Here is a 19998-nt window from a genome sequence, read left to right as displayed (position 1 = left end):
ATTTACCTTTGGAGTCTGTCCCTTGACTTTTCCAGCTCGAGCAAGGGATCCGTGGACTTTACCTCCCTTAAGGGAAACACTCACGTCCAAACTGAGACACTGGAGTCCAGACACAAGAGCATCATCTGCAAGAGGGGATCCACCGCAGAACAAAGATACTTCTTCAGCAGGAATGCTCTCTAAGGCTGCAACACGTTCCTACAACAAACCATTAGTAATCAAATCAGAAACAATTAAAGAAGGTGGAAGTGTTCTGGAAAGGAATTAAATCTGTTTCTGAAACAACAATTTCACAAGCAAGATTCATACAGTTCTAAGGGGGAATGTTACCTGTCATGATCAGTCTGAAGAGAGCAACTGGTTTAAATCACAAGGCACTTTTAAACAATGCATAAGATAACACATAAGATAACATACACTGTCAGTGAGATAAACATGCACTTACACCACCTACAACAATTGGGTCTGGATATAGAAATCAAACATTGCCAATTTACTCACACATGTTCTTAATGCTATTAGATATGTTGACAACGGTATGGAGAATGAGTTAAGGTCAGAAAATTCTAAGATCTTGCACAATTCCCTCAGATATAGAACACTGAATAGTGCATTATACAAATATGACTAGGAGGGAGCATGTCAACTCTGTTTAAGGTAACTGAGGCGTTCTCATATCTGACATACCGAGTGCAAGAGAGTCGGTGAGAATTAATATACTAAGTTTTCCTAATGTGCATGCATGATTAGTTTCATTATTTAGAAATTCACTAGGAACAAAGAACCAAGTGATGCGACTATTATGATGTCGTAAGCATTTTCGAACTCAGCAGTTGGTAATTTGAGATATTTGATGCCAACTTGTATTGTTATGAATGGTGAACATTCATGTAGTATGAGACTGCAAAAATATTTCACAGAATATTCTAACTTCATTATGAGTATTTGGATCCAAATGTTTGTTTTTCTTTCAGGATCATCCACATACTTGCGAAATAAGCCACAGAAAGTCTGAGGTGATGCTGAAAAGAGTGATTCTTCAACCTATTTCTGACAGTGGATAACTGGTCATTGTTCATGCTGAAACGAGAAGGCTTTGTACTTGTTTACTGAAATCAACTGCATGGTAAAGTAAAAGGCACTATGACATTCTTGCAGAGTTCAGTCAATGGTTCTGATCTAATACTGATTTTGCCTTCTCCATTTTAAGGGATCTCTGGTTATTCTAAATTCTTGAGACTGTGAATAAATTTCAGACGGTTATTTCACATAAAAACACATGTGTATTTTCCCATGTGTTTTGCTTGTTTTGCATTTAATTTGACAAACCTAATGTTCTGTGTGTAACTGAAGGAAGAAATATATTTTCAGTATATGGTTGCTAGGCGTCAGATTTTCACATAATTACGAGGGGCGTACTATATTGTTTTCACCGTTGCAAATTCTCGCTATAGGACTTCTACTGCATGTCATTTTACCACATTGTATCATAAAGCACTATGTTTTCGTGTACAACAATATACGTACATTTAGATATTTTCAATCCTAGATTGAACTACAAACTCACAACATTACAATTATAGACAACCATACTTACTAGTTTCAAAAGACAATTCCACAGCCTTACATGTCAAAAGATTGAACAACAACTTTTTTTAATAACACCATTTTAAGCGATAAGCTTTTTGTATAATAAGCTCAATGATCTTTGCACTGTGTTTAACTAAATATAAAATAAAAATGAAACATAAATTTAAAAATTTTGAAGCTGAAAAAAAAATTCACTGAAGACAAACTTGTACACATTTTATGACGACCTTTTAACCCCCTCGGGGAGTTATGAATATGTACTGAATAGGATGATGAATATAAACTTATGTTATAATTCAGCATTGTCAGTAAGGAATGAAGCTAATATATGTAATCTCATACTGCTCCAAAAATCAATTCTTACACAAACCAAGCGAGCTAATAATGCCATAGTACTTTATTTTCCTATCAGATGTGTCAATCTATAAAGAAGCTGCAACACTGAGGTATTTTGGTCTTCCTGCACACCAACTCACGAAGTTGCTTCGTGGCCAGTGTACAAATTAACTATTTTTATAGAATTTCATGAAGGCCACTCGTGCTCCTAGAAGAGGGACTCTCTTTACAAAAAGAACTGAACAGATGGTATCTAGCTAAATACGAAGGTGGTTTGAAAAGTCCGTGCAAAGTCCGAGAGATGGCACCCACCGGCGCGTATCGAGTTCGTGTTTAGTTAGTAGCATCTCTTGAAGGAATGCACACCAAGTTTCAGCCATATTCGTCTATTTCTTTGTGTTTGGCATTCGTGTGAATCAAAGAAGTCTAGTGATTTTCAAGAAATGGGCAAAAAAGAATTTCGTGTGGTGATTAAACATTACTTTATGAAAGCCAAAACGCCTCAGGAGACTACAGAGAAGCTTGATAAACATTAGTGACTCTGCACCTTCGATTAGAACAGTTTATAAGTGGTTTCAAAATTTTCGGACTGGCCATATGGGCACAAGTGACGCTGAACGTTCTGGACGGCCTGTGGAGGTTACGAATCCAGAAATCATTGATCAAATCCATGATATGGGGATGGATGACAGAAGAGTTAAGGTGCGTGAGATTGCTAGTGCTGTGGGCATTTCGACTGAATGAGTACATAATATTTTGCATAAACATTTGAACATGAGAAAGCTATCCACAAGATGGGTGCCGCGATTTCTCACGCTTGACCAAAAACGGAATCGTGTGGAGTGTTGCAAGGATGGTTTGCAGCTGTTCCAGAAGAATCCGGAGGACTTAAAGCGTCGTTTCGTCACTGTGGATGAAACATGGATAAATTACTATACTCCTGAGACCAAACAACAATCTAAACAATGGGTTGCCAAGGGGGAATCTCCACCAAAAATGGCGAAGACCGTTCCTTCGGCCGGAAAGGTTATGGCGACTGTCTTTTGGGATTCACAAGGGATAATCCTCACCAACTATCTGGAAAAGGGTAAAACTATTAACGGTGCATATTATTCATCATTATTGGACCGTTTGAAAACCGAGCTGCAAGAACATCGCCCGTGCACAAGAAAGTCCTTTTCCATCATGACAACGCACCAGCACACACCTCAGCAGTTGTGGTCGCAAAATTAATGGAAATAGGATTCCAACTCATTTCACATCCCCCTATTCTCCAGATGAGGAGGTGATTGCAAACATTAATGGATATTTTGCAGACTTGGACAAATCCTATTATTGGGAAGGGATCAACAAACTAGAACATCGTTGGACAAAATGTATAAGCCTCAAAAGGAGACTATGTCGAAAAATAAAAAAAGGTATACCCGAAACACGTAAGTAGTTTTTATTTTTGCACAGACTTTTCAAACACCCCTCGTATAATGAAGAATGTGCCACTCCAACCTCATGATTCAACAGCTCTCAGATTCCTGGTCATATTACACCTACAGGTTCTCTCATTTTCCTTCGCCATTATGTGCCAGCAGTATCTCTCACATAGATCTTCTGATCCACAGAGAGTATTCCCTCTACTTCTGTATCTGGACAACAGGTATGTCCTTCCTCCTCAAAGTGATTTCAGATGTTCACTGCCATGTTGTTCTTGTACATCCTCTGCCTCTCCTTAGTTCTGAGATGACAACAGCTTTCTGCTGCTTGACTTGCCTGTACCTGCGAAGTTCTCTCCCCTCCAGTTTCTCATCAATAGCCATGATTCCAAAGGATATTTGCATGTGTTTGTTACGCACCCAGTCACACCGAGAGACCACCGTAGCAGCAGTTACATCTCCATGGCGAGCATTTCCCAACTGTGGTTGCCTTGCTCAGCATCTGGAGCCTACAGGTACTAATGCTGATAATTGCCAACACTACTGAGTTGAACATGTTGACCTTAAGCTCCATAAAGAACAAAATAAAAGATAAAGACATCTGATTATTCAGATACTCCCTAGAGGTTCAAAGATTACTTTCAGATGTTGTGACAAGAATCAAAGGACAGCAGCATAAGCCAGCTATACAAATATCCTCTTATCACTTCAATTTAGCATGATTCCCACAAGACCTCCCCTCATGACACAGAGGGGGGATCCGGCACAGATCATGCATACCTATGCATAAGCACTATTCAACTTCACAACTCTTACATTTATAAGAAAAATCAAAAAAATAAACATTTTTTACAGCAAAACAGAAATGTATTCACAAAAACTGACACACACTTGGAAGTACACGTATTTCACCACTTTTCTACGAGATTGCAGGTGTGTTTCAAATGGCAGCTGCACTCGAGACGTTCAACGCAGCTGAGCAGAAGAACGTGCGATTTGGTTTCAGTGGTCGAAGGGACAGAAACTACCTGAAATATATAGAGTTGTGTGCAGTACTGGCTAGGACGGTTTTTTTTGGGTACCGAAATTAATAACGTCATAAAGAGGGAACAGGCTAAAAAATTAAAAACAATTTCGCTGTTAAATTTAAGGTTAGGTTTGAACGTAAAAATAATTTTGATGAAAACAAACAAGTGTTTACAATTATAATTAATGAAATAAAGAAATAACACAATCATGACCACTGTAAACAAAAACACAATGCAGTCCAAAGGAGAAAAAAGAATACTAGATTTGAGCACCGATATATATTTACTTCACATTTTAAAGCTGCCAATGAGAACAAGACTTCTGGCTAAACAGTGGCTAATTGGACAATTTTCAGCCACTCAGGGTGGTCAGTAAGAGGACGCCGTTTGGCTTTCACAGCAAGTGTGAAAAACACCAAACAAACAAATATGAAAACACGTGCACAGGGGCCAACAAAAATATTGAACTATTGCAGATCACACTCCTAAAAAAAATTTTTTTAAATGATAGGAGCTTTTTATTTCAGAGCAGTGGGTTATTAGACAGAACTTCCTAGTCACACCCTTGGAAAATGACTTGGAGATTACACTCGACCATGTGAAACTGCGAGGAATGACTTTTGCCACCATTTTGAATCGAACAAAACTTCGACCGACTTGAGTGATCAAGTCGAAACTCAAGGTGCGAGTTTCAACATTCGCGACCTCTGCGCGCTTATGCCAGTCCACTTTCCGTAATATTTTAATTTTGTCTTCATTATTAAGGAACTTTACAACATTTTCCATATCCATAACTAGGCTACCACAAGACAAATATGCACCACGCGAGTCAATTTCACATGATTATATTCCTAATCCAGATATAGGCTACTGTATCACGCGACGAATATTAGCTACACTTCGCTGTACCACTCAACACAAAATACATTTCTACCTTCTGAATGGAATGAGAAATACAAGCACAAACAGGTTCACTCTGCAATTCAGCATTCTCGCTGCTAACCGGCAAGCAAAACTGAACATTCCTGAGGCTAACGGCTCGCTCCCCGAAAGTGAAACTTATCCTTTAAAGTTCAGGAAGGCTTTTTCCCGTAATCATGCAACTGTGGCAACGGCTCTTACCCGAGTTGGAAATCATGTTTCTATCAGAAGGGATGACAAATACAGTAACGTTTTCTAGTCTAGGAAAAATGTAATCGTACTAAGTGGTAATAGCAAAAATTCGTGACTTAATAAGTGAGGTATTTTCTAAACAGATTTAATACGATTAACATCAGGACTTCGAATTTAAAATGTGCTAACGTGTTAATGAGGAACGTACTGACTAGGTATCACTCTACTTTCTGAATGGTTTTTCAACTGATACATACAGTAATTTTGTACGGTTCATCTTAAAATATCCCCCACTTTTTAACATTTTTCTTTGGAGGTAGGCTACTTCCCTTACTTCCAAAAGCTTCAAAATTCACTTTACAGTTTCAAAAACAGTTACATCCAAATTAAATCTTACAAATTTGATTCAATGAAGAGGCAAGCCTGAAATTAACATGATTACATCTGACAAAAGTACACTGTCTTATAAAAGCATGACATATATTCATGGAATGTTTGTTCACACAAATTGTTTTCCTTGCTTCAGACTATGTAATTCCTGACAATATATTACTTAGAAAACCTTACTTTTATTTGTGCAATTGATTCCTCGCCAACACACTCAATAATGTGAGTTCCCTGTCCTCTGATCTGCAGCTGCATCTTGTCTCACCTGAAAACCAAAATGTCACTGATGATATACAAGCAAATGCCACACAAATTGCTTAGACAAATTCATATAGTTAGGAAATTTAGCCTATAGACAGTCACCAAAAGAATAAGGATTAATCCAAAATAGAAATTACTTGCAAATATGAGGAACTTGACTTCTGCTATACACAACTAAACAACAACATGCATAAGAAAACATTTTCACTGAACATGAACGCACATTATGTTACTAGAAAGAAATGCTAACTATAAAAAGGAACAAGTTTTTCAAAGGTTAGTCCAACGGCCTCTCTGTGGGTCGCCCGCTGCGAAATCGAAGCAATTCATTTGAAATGTACGGGGAGGTAGAGCTTAAAATATGATTTCGCTTGTTTCTTGAGACTGACAAAGGGACAGTCCGGTAAATGTCAACTTGAATACAATTCTTGGCAACCGATATATTTTATTATGCATGGAGCGATTTCCATGGAATTATAGGTCACTTTGACTACCAAGGTTCGGATGTTAAGGAAAAGTCATTTTTTTCCTGAGCCCATTTTACCCGAAATCTGAAAAATAAGTTTGAATGACTGGTCCCTGACCAAGTTTAAAGCAATTTGATGTTGCCTATAAATGCATATTTCGGCCATTTTTATTGTTTTGGTCATATTTTGCTCATTTTAGTGATATAAGGTCATATTAGGTTATAATTTCAGCATTTTTGTTTAAATGAGACGCCGTTAACAAGGTATGTGTTATCTGCATAGAGTTTCAAACACAGGATTTCCGAATAGTGTAGTAGATATATTTTTATTTCTGTTCCTGGAACAGGCAGACAGCAGGTTTAGAAGACCTGATTCCAAGAAGGTGCTCCTCTACGGACGTCTTTTAGAAAATCTTTCTGGACGAATTAGATTGCGATACTGTACGCGTGAGGTCACGGAAATTGACGATAGTGTGTTTCCGCCTTTCAATAGGATGTCACTCCAGTAGATATATTTAGCTTAGAAGCAATTAGCAAAACAAGGAAATGCTATGTTGTATCTCGCCCAGTTCTTCCGTGCAGGGCCGAGTTAAAGCTCCCTTGTTCTTTCACTACCCACTGTTGCCTGGTTTACACATACCCGTTCCTGCAATGAATAACAGCAAGTACTGGAATATGGTACAGAAGGAGCAAGAAGAGGTGCAGTGCTATACATAATATCCAGGGCTTCAACTGACATGCCAAGCTGTAAATGTTTGTGGAGAAATGAACTTGATCATTACAAACTGTTTATTACAATTATTAGTTTTTTAAATAATGACCTTCAATCTGAAGTCAGCTCTGGTGGTGCCCAATTATTCAGAGTAGATGACCCCTAAAATAAATTAACAACCACCATGACACAGAAAACATTCAAATTCCAACATCTCGAAGAAAATGTTGCAACACTGACATACTTCTGTCTCCTTGAGCACCACCCCGCCATGCCTGTTGGCCTGTACATAAATAAGTTAATTTCAAGAAAGGTTACTAGTGACCCTAAAAGAGGGACCTCCATTATGAAATACCTGAATATATATTTCCAGCTAGATGTAATAGATGACCCATAATAAAGTTCTTTTCATACAATCCTGCTTATATTACATCTGCAGTTTCTCACAAATCTCAAACCTGTTGACCTTCAGCTCCATCAAAGACAAGGTAAAAAGATAAACATTTTCTGATTACTCAGAACCTCCCCATATATCAAGATTATTTTAAATTGTTGGGACAAGAATCAAAATGCAACAGTATATACCAATATCCTCTTATTACTTCATTCAGCTCGATTTCCAAAAGACCTCCCCTCATTGCACATACCTCAATATCACAGCTATATAAACAATTTAAGATAATCAGCTCCACGACAAAAGAATTAAGGTCTTTTGGTTACAAGTAGAATAACCCTGTAATGAACTGCCAAGCCAGGTTTATTTTTCAACAGATTCTGCAACAGCAGTATTGTCAGACTCTGTTTTTGCTAGGCGTCTGCACATGAAAATGTTTTAAAAAGAATTCATACTATTTCAAAACAACTGAATTCAATTACTACAACATTAGCATACTTAGAGAAAATTCTTATAAAAAATATGTACAGTAGAAAGGAGAGAACCCCTAGACAGTATTACGAAGGTCGATCAAATATAATTGGGATATTTGTTCCTGAACATCAACAATTGGTAGGACTGGCCCCGCGCATCTGCTATGCTTAGGCAGGACCGTTAGGAGTGGGGAGAGCATGGGGTTAGATATTTCCCGCCGTTTCGTCGGTAACGTTCTCAATTGCAAGTATAAAATTCACTGTTTTTTAAATCCATATTGAAAGTAACTTCTTTTAAATGTATAACATTTTCATTGTGTGTTATCTTCCACCTATTCAATACAATCAAGGGGCAAAAAATATCCCATATTCATAGTTTAAAGAGGAAAGAACATTAATCTTATGACTAATTGAATATGTGGGAAATAACACACAATAAAAATTTTATACATTTAAAAAAACGCTCACGATGTCAAGAGCAACAGGTGCACCCCTCCACTGCGCAACACATAATTATAAAATTTCTTGCTCGTGAAGGAGTTACAGCAGCGGAAATTTGCCAGAGATTGACTGCACAGTTCGGTGAACAAACATTGTCAAGGACGCATGTTTGCCTGGCATAAAAAGTTCAAGGACAAGAACGTGTGGAAAATCAGCAACACTATCGCCGTCCTCGGATCAGCATTACAGACAAAAACATCTGTGCGGTTAAAAGACATTATTGATGACTATCGACAGGCAAGAGTATCAGAAATTGCAAACAAGTCTGAATCAGTTATGGGAGCTGTCAAGCAATCATCACAAACGACCTACAGTTCTGTAAAGTGTGTTACAGATGGGTCCCTCACCTATGACCGAAAATCTGAAGCTGAGATGTTTGGAGGTCTGTCACAGGCTTATAGCAAGGTTTGCGGAAGAAGGTGGTGCATTTTTGAGGCGGATCGTCACCTGCGACTAAACATAGGTCCACCACTACACTCCCGAATCCAAACAAGCCAGTAAGGAGTGGGGGAGGAAAGGAGAGGCAGTACCAGTGAAAGCCAAGACTCAACTGTCAGCTGGCAAGGTTCTTGCAATCTTTCCTTTTCAATCGGTGAAGCATTTTGCTGATTGATATTTTACATGAGCGACACACAATCAATGCTGCTTACTACTGCGAACTGTTGAACAAGGCGAGGGTTGCACATCGCCGCAAAAGAAGAGACCAACCGAGTCGACAGGTCATCCTCCTCCACGAGAATGCGCGGCCCAATACTGCAGCTCTGTCTCCAAGCTACAGGAATTGGACTACACTTGATCATCCTCCTTACAGCCCGGACTTATCGCCCTATGATTTCCATTTGTTCAGACCACTTAAAGAAGCTCTAGGAGGGCAACTATTTGAAGACGAGAGTGTGGAAGACTCTCAACTAAGCATTTTTTATTTTCCACCTCGTCGATACATCTGTTAAAGTGCGATACAGACCATAAGGTTGATTTTATGTAATAGTGCGGAAGACTTCGTGCGCAACTGGCTGGTGTCACGACCCTGTTACTTTTATGGTGAGGACATCAAAAAGCTGCCCATACGCTGGGACAAATTCATTTCCAAAGCAGGAAACTATGTGGAAAAATAAACTGTAATTGCCTTGTGTTTCTCAATAAATGAATTTAAATAAATAAAATCCTGTTTATATTTGATCCCCCCTCTCCCCCGGTACTTAAATAGAAGAATTAAATAAAGTCAGTGTAAATCCACTGAATGCAACCACGCTGTATTTCTATGGGTCGACCAAGCTTCATGCAGTTTTCCCATTCACCGGCCAAGTTAGTATTGTGACTGATAGAGCTCGCATCATGTCCTGGTACAGGGCTTCAATGTGAACTGCCAATCTGGAAATAGTCTAGGTATGTGCTGGATGAGAGTGCTCTATCTGTGACGTGATAACGTTAAGTACCGACTAGGTGAAATCCACAGACATCTTTGTAAGTCACACGATAATTAAGCAACTTACGGAACCTAACCAATCCAGACCAATGGTCGTCACTAGCCGGACCTACCCAATGCAGCCCAATGGTACTGTCACTCCCCAGACCTAACCAATCCAGACATTGGCAAGCCTGCTAAGTGATATCTGATGTCGCCCGAATCACACTATGTTAGAGATCGAATTTTCACCTGCCGGGTACGGAAGCTTTACCCAAATATTCATCCAGACATGCCCAAATCCACCCTTCAGCTATGCCAATCCAGCTAGAAACTATTTTGAGTCTTATGAAATGCAAAATCTGGACAGAGAAAACTTAAAGAGATTGACTTAACAACTCAATATTGTTATACAATTTTAAAGAGACCAGCCAGCAAAACCATTAACACATCAGACAGTATACATGCTATAATAATGGCATGTGGCCTCTGAAGACGCCTGGTGCATGTCTTTCAAATAGACGCTGTGTAGGAGACCTGCACATCTGTGAGGACGGGATCCTACCTATAATGAATTCCAATGCCGAAGACAGCCCAAACACCCAGCCCCAAGCCACTGGAATTAACCAATGAAGATTAACATCTCTGTACTAGCCGGGAATTGAACCCGGATCCCCTGGACCAAAGGACAGTATACTAGCAATTTAGTCATGGAGCTGGACACTAAACATGCTTACAAAAGAACATTCGATGAACACTTGAGCACAGGCAACATCAGCCAAAACATATCTGAAATGCCTCAAAATATTGGCAGTTGGTTGTTCACACTGCAAAATGATCTGCTACAGTGAGCTTAAAATACAACATGTTGCAACGACAGACTCTCAATACTGTACCAGGGGTGGTACTCTGTAGGCAACCAGAAGCAAAATTTAACTTCTGTTTTTAAACAGTAGAATAGAATACTCCCATCCCCTAGTTCTGGATCGCCAGGAACTGGGGAGAGAGTAATCAGTTATTGCAATCCAAATAATTTTGATACATGCATAATTTTGTTACAATTAATATATCTTAAATATTACAATTATGCCTATGCACTAATTACACCCAATATCCAAACTGTAGTTTCTAAGATTTTTATTTTTGTCCTAGACGTTAACATTGTTATATACTCTAGGACAACACGTATCTTACGCCTATTAATTTGTTAGTGCAAGTATTTATTTCACTATTTTGAACAATGTTATCCTTAGCTTACAACAGACATTATGAATTAACTTGAATGACTGTATGAATTGCATGACTGGATTGTATTAGTACACTGCATGAATGAACAAACAAGTGACTCAATGAGTTGAATGCTCTTCACCTACATCTACAGAACTCCAGCAGACAGAGTGAGAACATTCCATGTGGAAGAATGCATAACTGACTGAATGAATAAATGATTAATGAATGTTTGCATGAATGACCTGGATCCATGCAGGCATGAAAAGACGTCTCTCACCCAGTCACAAATAACCACCAACTAGGCAGAGCTCTTATTATTAAACTAGCAAGGTACCCGTGCTTCGCTACGATATTATACTGAAATTTATAATTGAATGCTTATTGTTTTAGATATATAATCCGCCGAAATTCGCGATCTGACACGTTTTCAGCGAGAATCCACCAAAATTCCCGATCTGATTCGTTTTCTATTAGATTACGGCACGTTTCCTCCCATTTTTCAATCTTCCTTTCCAGCAATCGATTTCGTACTTCCCGGGCTAGGCTCAGGTATTCTTCCCGGTCAGTTGGGTCCGTAAATCTTTGCCATACTGTATTTTCCTATAATCATTTTTAATCTGGATAAAATCCTTCAGGAGATCCGGCGTGGTGTCATATTGGGTGCCTTCGCGGCACTGAACCCGCGGCCGGACTGCATTCTTAGTCATTACCCGTCCAGGAGCCGTTTCCAGCGCGGTCCGCACATTTGACGACGGTCCGGAACATTATTAGTATTATTATTATTAGTATTATTATTACTATTATGTGTTGCTGGGATGAATGATGACGGGGAAAACCGGAGTATCCGGAGAAAAACCTGTACCGCCTCCGTTTTATCCAGCACGAATGTCACATGGAGTGACCGATATTTGAACCACGGAACCCAGCTGTGAGAGGCCAGCGCGCTGCCGCCTGAGCAACGGAGGATCCTTATAAGTACATTAAGAACAGTAAAATCAATTGGCCTTACCTCCTTTTACACCCCACCGCCGTTAGTTTTTACTGCCAACCCCCCCCCCCAAAAAAAAAATTAAAAGAAGGCGTGTTTCTTTATGTTTAAGGGAGATTCCAAACACCAATGTTCACGTCTATTACCTTCAGTTTTGAGATATAAGTATCCCCATAAATATAATTTACTTTTGTCACTTCATTTCAAACTACTCCCCCCCCAAGTGAATTTTCCCGTAAAAAATACTTGTTTCTTTAATAGTGAAGGATCTTCTAAATACCAATTATCACGACTCTAACTTCTTCATTTTTTGATTTATGTGTCCTCATGAAAGGAATTCAACTCCTTTACACTCCCGCCCCCCAAGATGGTTCTCCCCCCCCCCCCCAAAACGCGTTTTTCTTTGTTTTTAAAGGAGATCCAAATACGAATTTTCACGTCTGTAACAACTTTAGATTTTATTAGATGTACAGTATATATTCTCATACAATTAAAGTAAATTAATTTTTCAATTCTTTCACCCCCCTCCCCCGCTTCATTGGATTTTCCGAGAATACGTGTTTCTTTACTTTTAAAGCAGATTGCAAATATCAAATTTAACGTCTGTAACATCTTCATTTTTAAGATATCAGTAGCCTAATTAAAAGAATTCAACACCATTTTCAGTCACTTTCAACCCCCTCCACCCAAGTGGTATTTCCGAAAATTAAAAATACACGTTTCTTTATGTTAAAATACCATTTTTCACTTCTGTAACATGTTAAGTTTTTTTAGATATACTGTAAAAATTCTCATTTTAAAATTTCACCCCTTTTGGGTTCCCCTTAAGTGGAGTTTCCAAAAACAAATCACCTATGTTTCTTTACATTTACAGGAGATTCCAAACACCCACTTTTTACGTCTGTAACATTTTACGTTTCCAAGATAATCTTTCAAAAAATTCACCCCAATTTGTCACTTCTGTTTAACCGCCATTAATAGGATTTTCCAAAAACTAAAAAAAAATACGTGTTTCTTTATTTTTAAAGGAGATCCCATATACAAATTTTCAGTTCTGTAATATCTTCCGTTTCTGAGATATATGTATCCTCATTAAAGGGATTCAACCCATTTTTCACCCTTTTACACCCCTCCTATTGGGATTTACAGGAAACAAAAAAATACGTGTTCCTTTATTTTTAGAGGAGATTCTAACTACCAATTTTTACATCTGTAAATTTTAAAGTTTTAAGATGTAGACACATTCATTTTAAAAAATTCACCCCCCTTTTCACCCATCAACATTTGGATTTTCCAAAAACGAAAAAATACGTGTTTCTTTACATTTAAAGTAGATCCCAAATACCAATTTTCAGGTCTGTAATATCTTCAGCTTCTGAAATATAAGTAGCCTCATTAAAGGCATTCAACCCATTATTCACCCTTTTACACCCTTCCTATTGGGATTTTCAGAAAACAAAAGAATACGTGTTTCTTTATTTTTAAAGGAGATTCTAAATACCAATTTTTACATCTATAAACTGTAACAGTTTTGAGATATAGATACACTCATTTTAAAAAATCACCCCCTTTTCACCCCCCATTAATTGGATTTTCCAAAAACAAAATAATACGTGTTTCTTTATTTTTAAAGTAGATCCCAAACACCAATTTTCAGGTCTGTAATACCTTCAGTTTCTGAAATATAAGTAGCCTCATCAAAGGCATTCAACCCCTTTTCACCCCTCCTATTGCGATTTTCCGAAAACAAAAAAATACGTGTTTCTTTATGTTTAATGAAGAATCTAAATACCAATTTTTACATCTGCAAACTTTAAAAGTTTGGAGATATAGATTCACTCATTTTAAAAATTCACCCCCTTTTCACCCTCCCATTAATTGGATTTTCCAAAAACAAAAAAATACGTGTTTCTTTATTTTTAAAAGAGATCAAAAGTACCAATTTTCAGGTCTGTAATATCTTCAGTTTCTGAGATATAAGTACTGGTATCCTGATTAAGGGCATTCAACCCATTTTCCTTATTTTCACCCCTTTTCACCCCTCCTATTGGGATTTTATGAAAACAAAAAAATACGTGTTTCCTTATTTTTAAAGAAGATTCTAAATACCAATGTTTACATCTGTAAACTTTTAAACTTTCGAGATATAGACACACTCATTTTAAAATTTCACCCCTCTTTTCACCCCCTTAGTGAAGGAATATCCAAAAATCCTCTCTTAGCGAGCACCTACATCTTAATATGAATATATCCCCAAAATTTCATTTCTTTACGTCCAGTAGTTTTGGCTCTGCGATGATGAATCAGTCAGTCAGTCAGTCAGGACAAGTTATTTTATATATATAGATAAGTGAATGAATGACTGGCTGAATGAACTGCCTAATTGGGTTGTATTTCATGAGTGGATGAACACTCCTCTCTCCCCAATAACGGATAGCCACCAACTGGGGAGAGAGCATCTGTTAATGAACGAGTGAATGAATTGAAAGATCTCAGCCTACATCTATGGCACTCCAGCAGATAAGGTGAGAACATTACATATAGACCATGCGATTCCAACTCAGGTGCTCCCACAGCCCCGGCACTGTGCTATAGCCCCGGTGAGGTGGTGGGGGAAGGAGGGGAAGTGGCAGAAGCGGAACCACAGGTCGTCAAGTCAGCGCGCAGCTTATGAAAACAATATTATTTATGACAATTCTGTGAACACATAAACAATTTATTCTGTACACGTTTGCCTTAAGGTACATTCAGCGTTTAAGTCGATTGTTGACATCGTTTTGCGGCAACTAATTTACTACCTAATAATAATAATAATTTATTTAACGCGCACAATGTGCAAAGAATTACTATATAGAACATTAGTCTTCGTACAATGGGTACAATCCATTTTGGCAGTAGAAACTCTAAGCACAGCCTCTAAGACAACATCAGACAGAGAAGTCCTAGTTCTACATTTATTTAAATTCAGAATTGAAAACATCTGTTCGATTGAATAAGTTGCCGAACATTGACGTAAATTTTAAGGCAAGTGCTGAAGTCTGGGAAATTTTTGTGGATGAACACCTTTGTAAAAGCAAATTAAATTACCATTGTAGTGGTAGTACCTGTCCTTTAGGATTGCGTTGCACTGTAGTTTTATCAGCCCTGTTTGGAAATATGGTGATTTTCAGGACGCGCTGAAAATGGGGTCATAAATATTTCAAGGTGCCCTATCATTCATTTCTTTGAATTGGGCATTGAATTCATGGTGCAAAATCTGTAACGACACCTGATGCTCTCTAAGATTTTCGTAGGTAGACAAATGTAATGATTTTAATGAAGTAAAATTGTCAAAATTTCCGGCTTCAAGCTGACTTTTCAATAACAAACACTGCATTTTGAAAGCATTAATTCTTTCACACATGATGCTAATCAGTGTGTTTCTCCCTTGCAATTAAATATTTAAATAAGACATTGTGTCCGCCAAAAAAGAGAGGTCCGCTACCCATTGTTTATTACGCAAAGTTGGTAGCGGAGAACCTTTCATCTCCACGAACAGAGCAATTTCTTAATTATTGCAAATAAGGTTGCTAGCACTTTCACACAACTTAACCAGCGCACAATACAATAAAAGGGAATGTCGCTACATTCTGCCTCGAGATTTTTCAAAAATTCTTTGAACTGCCGATGGTTCAAACCTTGCTTTCTACAGAAATTTGCACATTTTGACACAGTATCCATAACAGATTTAAAGTTGCGAAAGCTTTTTGTTCATAATTTTTCTTGATGTTCAATACAATGTACTGCGTGGAGTAGGTGGGGAGGGAGAGGAACGGTGCTGCTGAGTGCAGCGCTGCTGCGCCCCAGCACTAAGTGCTCAAGTTGGAAAGGCCTGATATAGACAATGCATGAATGAATGATGAACAAATAAGTAACTGGATGATTGAATGAGTTGAATACTCTCAGCCTACATCTAAGGAACACCAGCAGATAACTTGAGAACATTCCATGTGGATGAATGCATAACAATGAATGAACGAATGGATGATAAGTGCATGAATGCAGGAGTGAATGAACGAAATTCATGCATGCATGAAATATTTTTTAAAAAAAGGGAAAAAAAGCTCTCTCTCCCAGATCACCAACTGGGGAGAGCTGAGTTGGGAGAAGATCAATTTGGCTTCAGAAGAAATGTAGGAACACGTGAAGCAATCCTGACTTTACGTCTGATCTTAAGAGGATCGAATCAAGAAGGACAAGCCCACGTACATGGCATTTGTAGATCTAGAAAAGGCATTCGATAATGTTGATTGGACCAAGCTATTTATGATTCTGAAGATGATAGGGATCAGACACCGAGAACGAAGAATTATCTACAACCTGTATAAAAATCAGTCTGCAGTGATAAGAATCGAGGGCTTTGAAAAAGCAGCAATCAAGAAAGGAGTGAGGCAAGGCTGCAGTTTGTCCCCTCTCCTTTTCAATGTTTACATAGAACAGGCAGTAAAGGAAATCAAAGAGAAATTTGGAAAGGGAATCACAGTCCAAGGAGAGGAAATCAAAACCTTGAGATTTGCCGATGATATTGTTATTTTATCCGAGACTGCAGAAGATCTCGAGAAGTTGCTGAATGGTATGGATGAAGTCTTGGGTAAGGAGTACAAGATGAAAATAAATAAGTCCAAAACAAAAGTAATGGAGTGCAGTCGAACGAAGGCAGGTGATGTAGGAAATATTAGATTAGGAAACGAAGTCTTAAAGGAAGTAGATGAATATTGTTACTTGGGTAGTAAAATAACTAACGATGGCAGAAGGAAGGAGGACATAAAATGCAGACTAGCACAAGGAAGAGCTTTCTTAAGAAAAGAAATTTGCTCACTTCAAACATTGATATCGGAATTAGAAAGATGTTTTTGAAGACTTTCGTGTGGAGCGTGGCATTGTGTGGAAGTGAAACATGGACGATAACTAGCTCAGAAAGAAAGAGAATAGAAGCTTTTGAAATGTGGTGTTACAGAAGAATGCTGAAGGTGAGATGGATAGACCGAATCACGAATGCAGAGATACTGAATCGAATTGGTGAGAGGAGATCGATTTGGCTAAATTTGACGAGAAGAAGAGATAGAATGATAGGACACATCTTAAGACACCCAGGACTTGTTCAGTTGGTTATTGAAGGAAGTGTAGGTGGTAAGAACGGTAGGGGTAGACCAAGGTATGAATGTGACAAGCAGATTAGAGCAGATGTAGGATGCAATAGTTACGTAGAAATGAAAAGATTATCACATGATAGGGTGGCTTGGAGGGCTGCATCAAACCAGTCTATGGACTGATGACTCAAACAACAACAACAACAACAACAACATTTCAAGTCCTTAACACAGGGCCTCTCAAATGCCCAAAATATCACGCGTGCAAATTGAGGCGCAGAATTCCTGTGCACAGTGCATCGGTCCCATTCAGCTCGGCTCAGACCAACGCTTTGTCTCTGGGCTACTCGGCTAAGCTCGGCTCAAGTCGGCTCGGATTTGGAGCACTACGGAGCAAGTGAGGACGGGGGAGACAGGTGGAGTGAGCGAGACCGCGCTATTGCTCTAAATCGAGGAGTGGGGGTCTGCAATCTGGTCAACCAAGCAAAGTCGTCTTTTGCACCGTGCACAGTGCACTCCGAGAGGCCCTGCCTTAACAGAACTCCAGAATGCAGATACATACCAAGTTGACTGAAGACTGCGACTTGCTTTAAGAAATTATCCGCAAAACTTTTAGTGATACTTCAGCTTCCTAGTGCTGAATTGGTAACCTCAGTTATCCTTGAGATTCGTATTGGCAACCTTTGACACTAAAACTATGAATCAATTATGCATCGCCGTGAGACATCAGCCGATATAATTGCAATACTTTACGTACTGTTGGTTACACGGCAAAGCCGAAATATAGGTTAGGATTGAACACGAGTGAGGAAAATATTACGGGGGACATGTCAGCAGCTAACTTACGACTGACCATCGAGGCATTCCATTCAGTATCTGCCGTAGATTGGGAGTATTGGGGGTATTGCAGAAAGGTGAAAGAACTGGAGGAGGAATACTGGAGGCACGACGGTGTCATGGAAATTAGCCATGGACGAGATTGTAATTAATAGTACTGCAGATAGCAATGACGATTGTGAAAGTGATATATTCTGAGAATTCATGCTAGGAACAAGATTCGTATTGAGAAATGTTATATAATGTTATATATTGTGTAACACAGTTGTTGGCTTAAGATAAAGGTTTAGAAAATTCATATCTACCGATCATACATATCGATTCAATTCAGATTTCACTTCCATTCAGTTGGCAGTATTACTGGAACCGGGGTAGCTCCCCCCTTACTCCTCACCGCCATAAAACGAAGTATCACTAAAAGTTCTGCGGATAATAGCAGGTAACACACTAACGTAATATACTAAGACGACAACAACAGCCGGAAAAATGCGCTAAAATGTATACGTCAACGCAGAGAAGAATGATCGTATGATCTTCAGGAAGGTAGAACAAGTATCACCAGAAGACATTTTTCAATACGAGCTGCTACACACTGAAGATTGCTTCCGATACCTAGGCTGGGATACATACATGACTTCAAGGGCAGCAACAGCGGCTACAAAAATCATATGCAACATCAGAGCCCTAAACAGACTACCTGTTGGATCCTCCATGGAACAATTTGAAACAAAAAATGGTCCACATTGCCACTTACGGGATTCTGCAACCACTACCATGCAGTTAAGTGCGCCAAACATGAAAAATCTAACTGTATACATCGTAGTGTATCTCGTACAAACTGGGCACCTTAATTAAATTATGAATGTACCAAGAGAAGATTAATTACACACACTTTACTAATAAGTAACAGTGAAGAGACATACTGGTCCCTAAACAAGACCTAACCCTTACTCCCTTTCTAGTATACAATCCGTGAATCTTTTATCAGGTACAATAGAGTACTTGTCATATAATTAACCTCAGGATCTGAAACCAGACCTACTTCGACACGGCTGATGATATGCTACATATTAATATTCATTCTTCTACCAGCATCTGCTTCCTTGAATCTTCACTAACATGACCCAAGGAGCATCTCAACAAAGAGTGCGAAATATAACCGTCGAGAGGCCGCAATATGAAGGACCGACCATATTGATCGATATTGATCTCTACCCAGCTACAAATGAAAATGTATAACCTACATCAACAACATCAAAATTGTTAAAAGAAGTACTACCCTGCATCCTCTGCTACCTAACAGTGGTAGCATGGTAAGTTCAAAATTGGTTTTCTCAATACTGCGCCACACAACAGCGCTATTACTACAAGACATACCACTCGACACGTGCAAAACAGCCATGCCCAAACTTAATACATTCCGTGCATTAACAATACATGCTGTGTAATAGACATGCAAAATGTTATGTACGAACCTATTAATAAACGACTGGATTAATAAATTCTGCAAGTAACTGAATAAATTTACAGCAATCTATCTCCATCAACTTAGCAGCAAACACCACACACCGGAAAGAACGTAGCTGGATGTACTACTAAAGTAAATTGGCACTTACATTTCCGTTTACAAATAAGATATAAAACAGAAATTTATTATGGTGATAAATTCTTTATTTAAAAGATAAAAATTAAATTATGTATTATGTCCCAAAAATATCTGT

At 38.6% G+C, this 19998-nt stretch overlaps 1 protein-coding gene across 1 annotated transcript in view; it reads right to left on the bottom strand.

The window, feature by feature from the left end:
- RpS30 (ribosomal protein S30) overlaps positions 1 to 19878 on the bottom strand; it is a 29738-nt gene extending 9860 nt beyond the window's left edge. Inside the window, exons 1-3 of the mRNA XM_067136592.2 lie at positions 19753 to 19878; positions 6062 to 6146; positions 7 to 198 (exon numbers count right to left, since the gene is read on the bottom strand). Of these exons, the coding sequence (XP_066992693.2) occupies positions 7 to 198; positions 6062 to 6136 (267 nt within the window). The 5' untranslated portion in view covers positions 6137 to 6146; positions 19753 to 19878. The remainder of the gene's footprint in view (positions 1 to 6; positions 199 to 6061; positions 6147 to 19752) is intronic.
- Between the last annotated feature and the right edge of the window lie 120 nt (positions 19879 to 19998).

Source organism: Anabrus simplex, chromosome 1, assembly GCF_040414725.1.
Source record: "Anabrus simplex isolate iqAnaSimp1 chromosome 1, ASM4041472v1, whole genome shotgun sequence".
Lineage (NCBI taxonomy): Eukaryota > Metazoa > Arthropoda > Insecta > Orthoptera > Tettigoniidae > Anabrus > Anabrus simplex.
The sequence above is the reverse complement of the archived record's forward strand: the minus strand, read 5'-3'. Positions and strand labels throughout refer to the sequence as shown.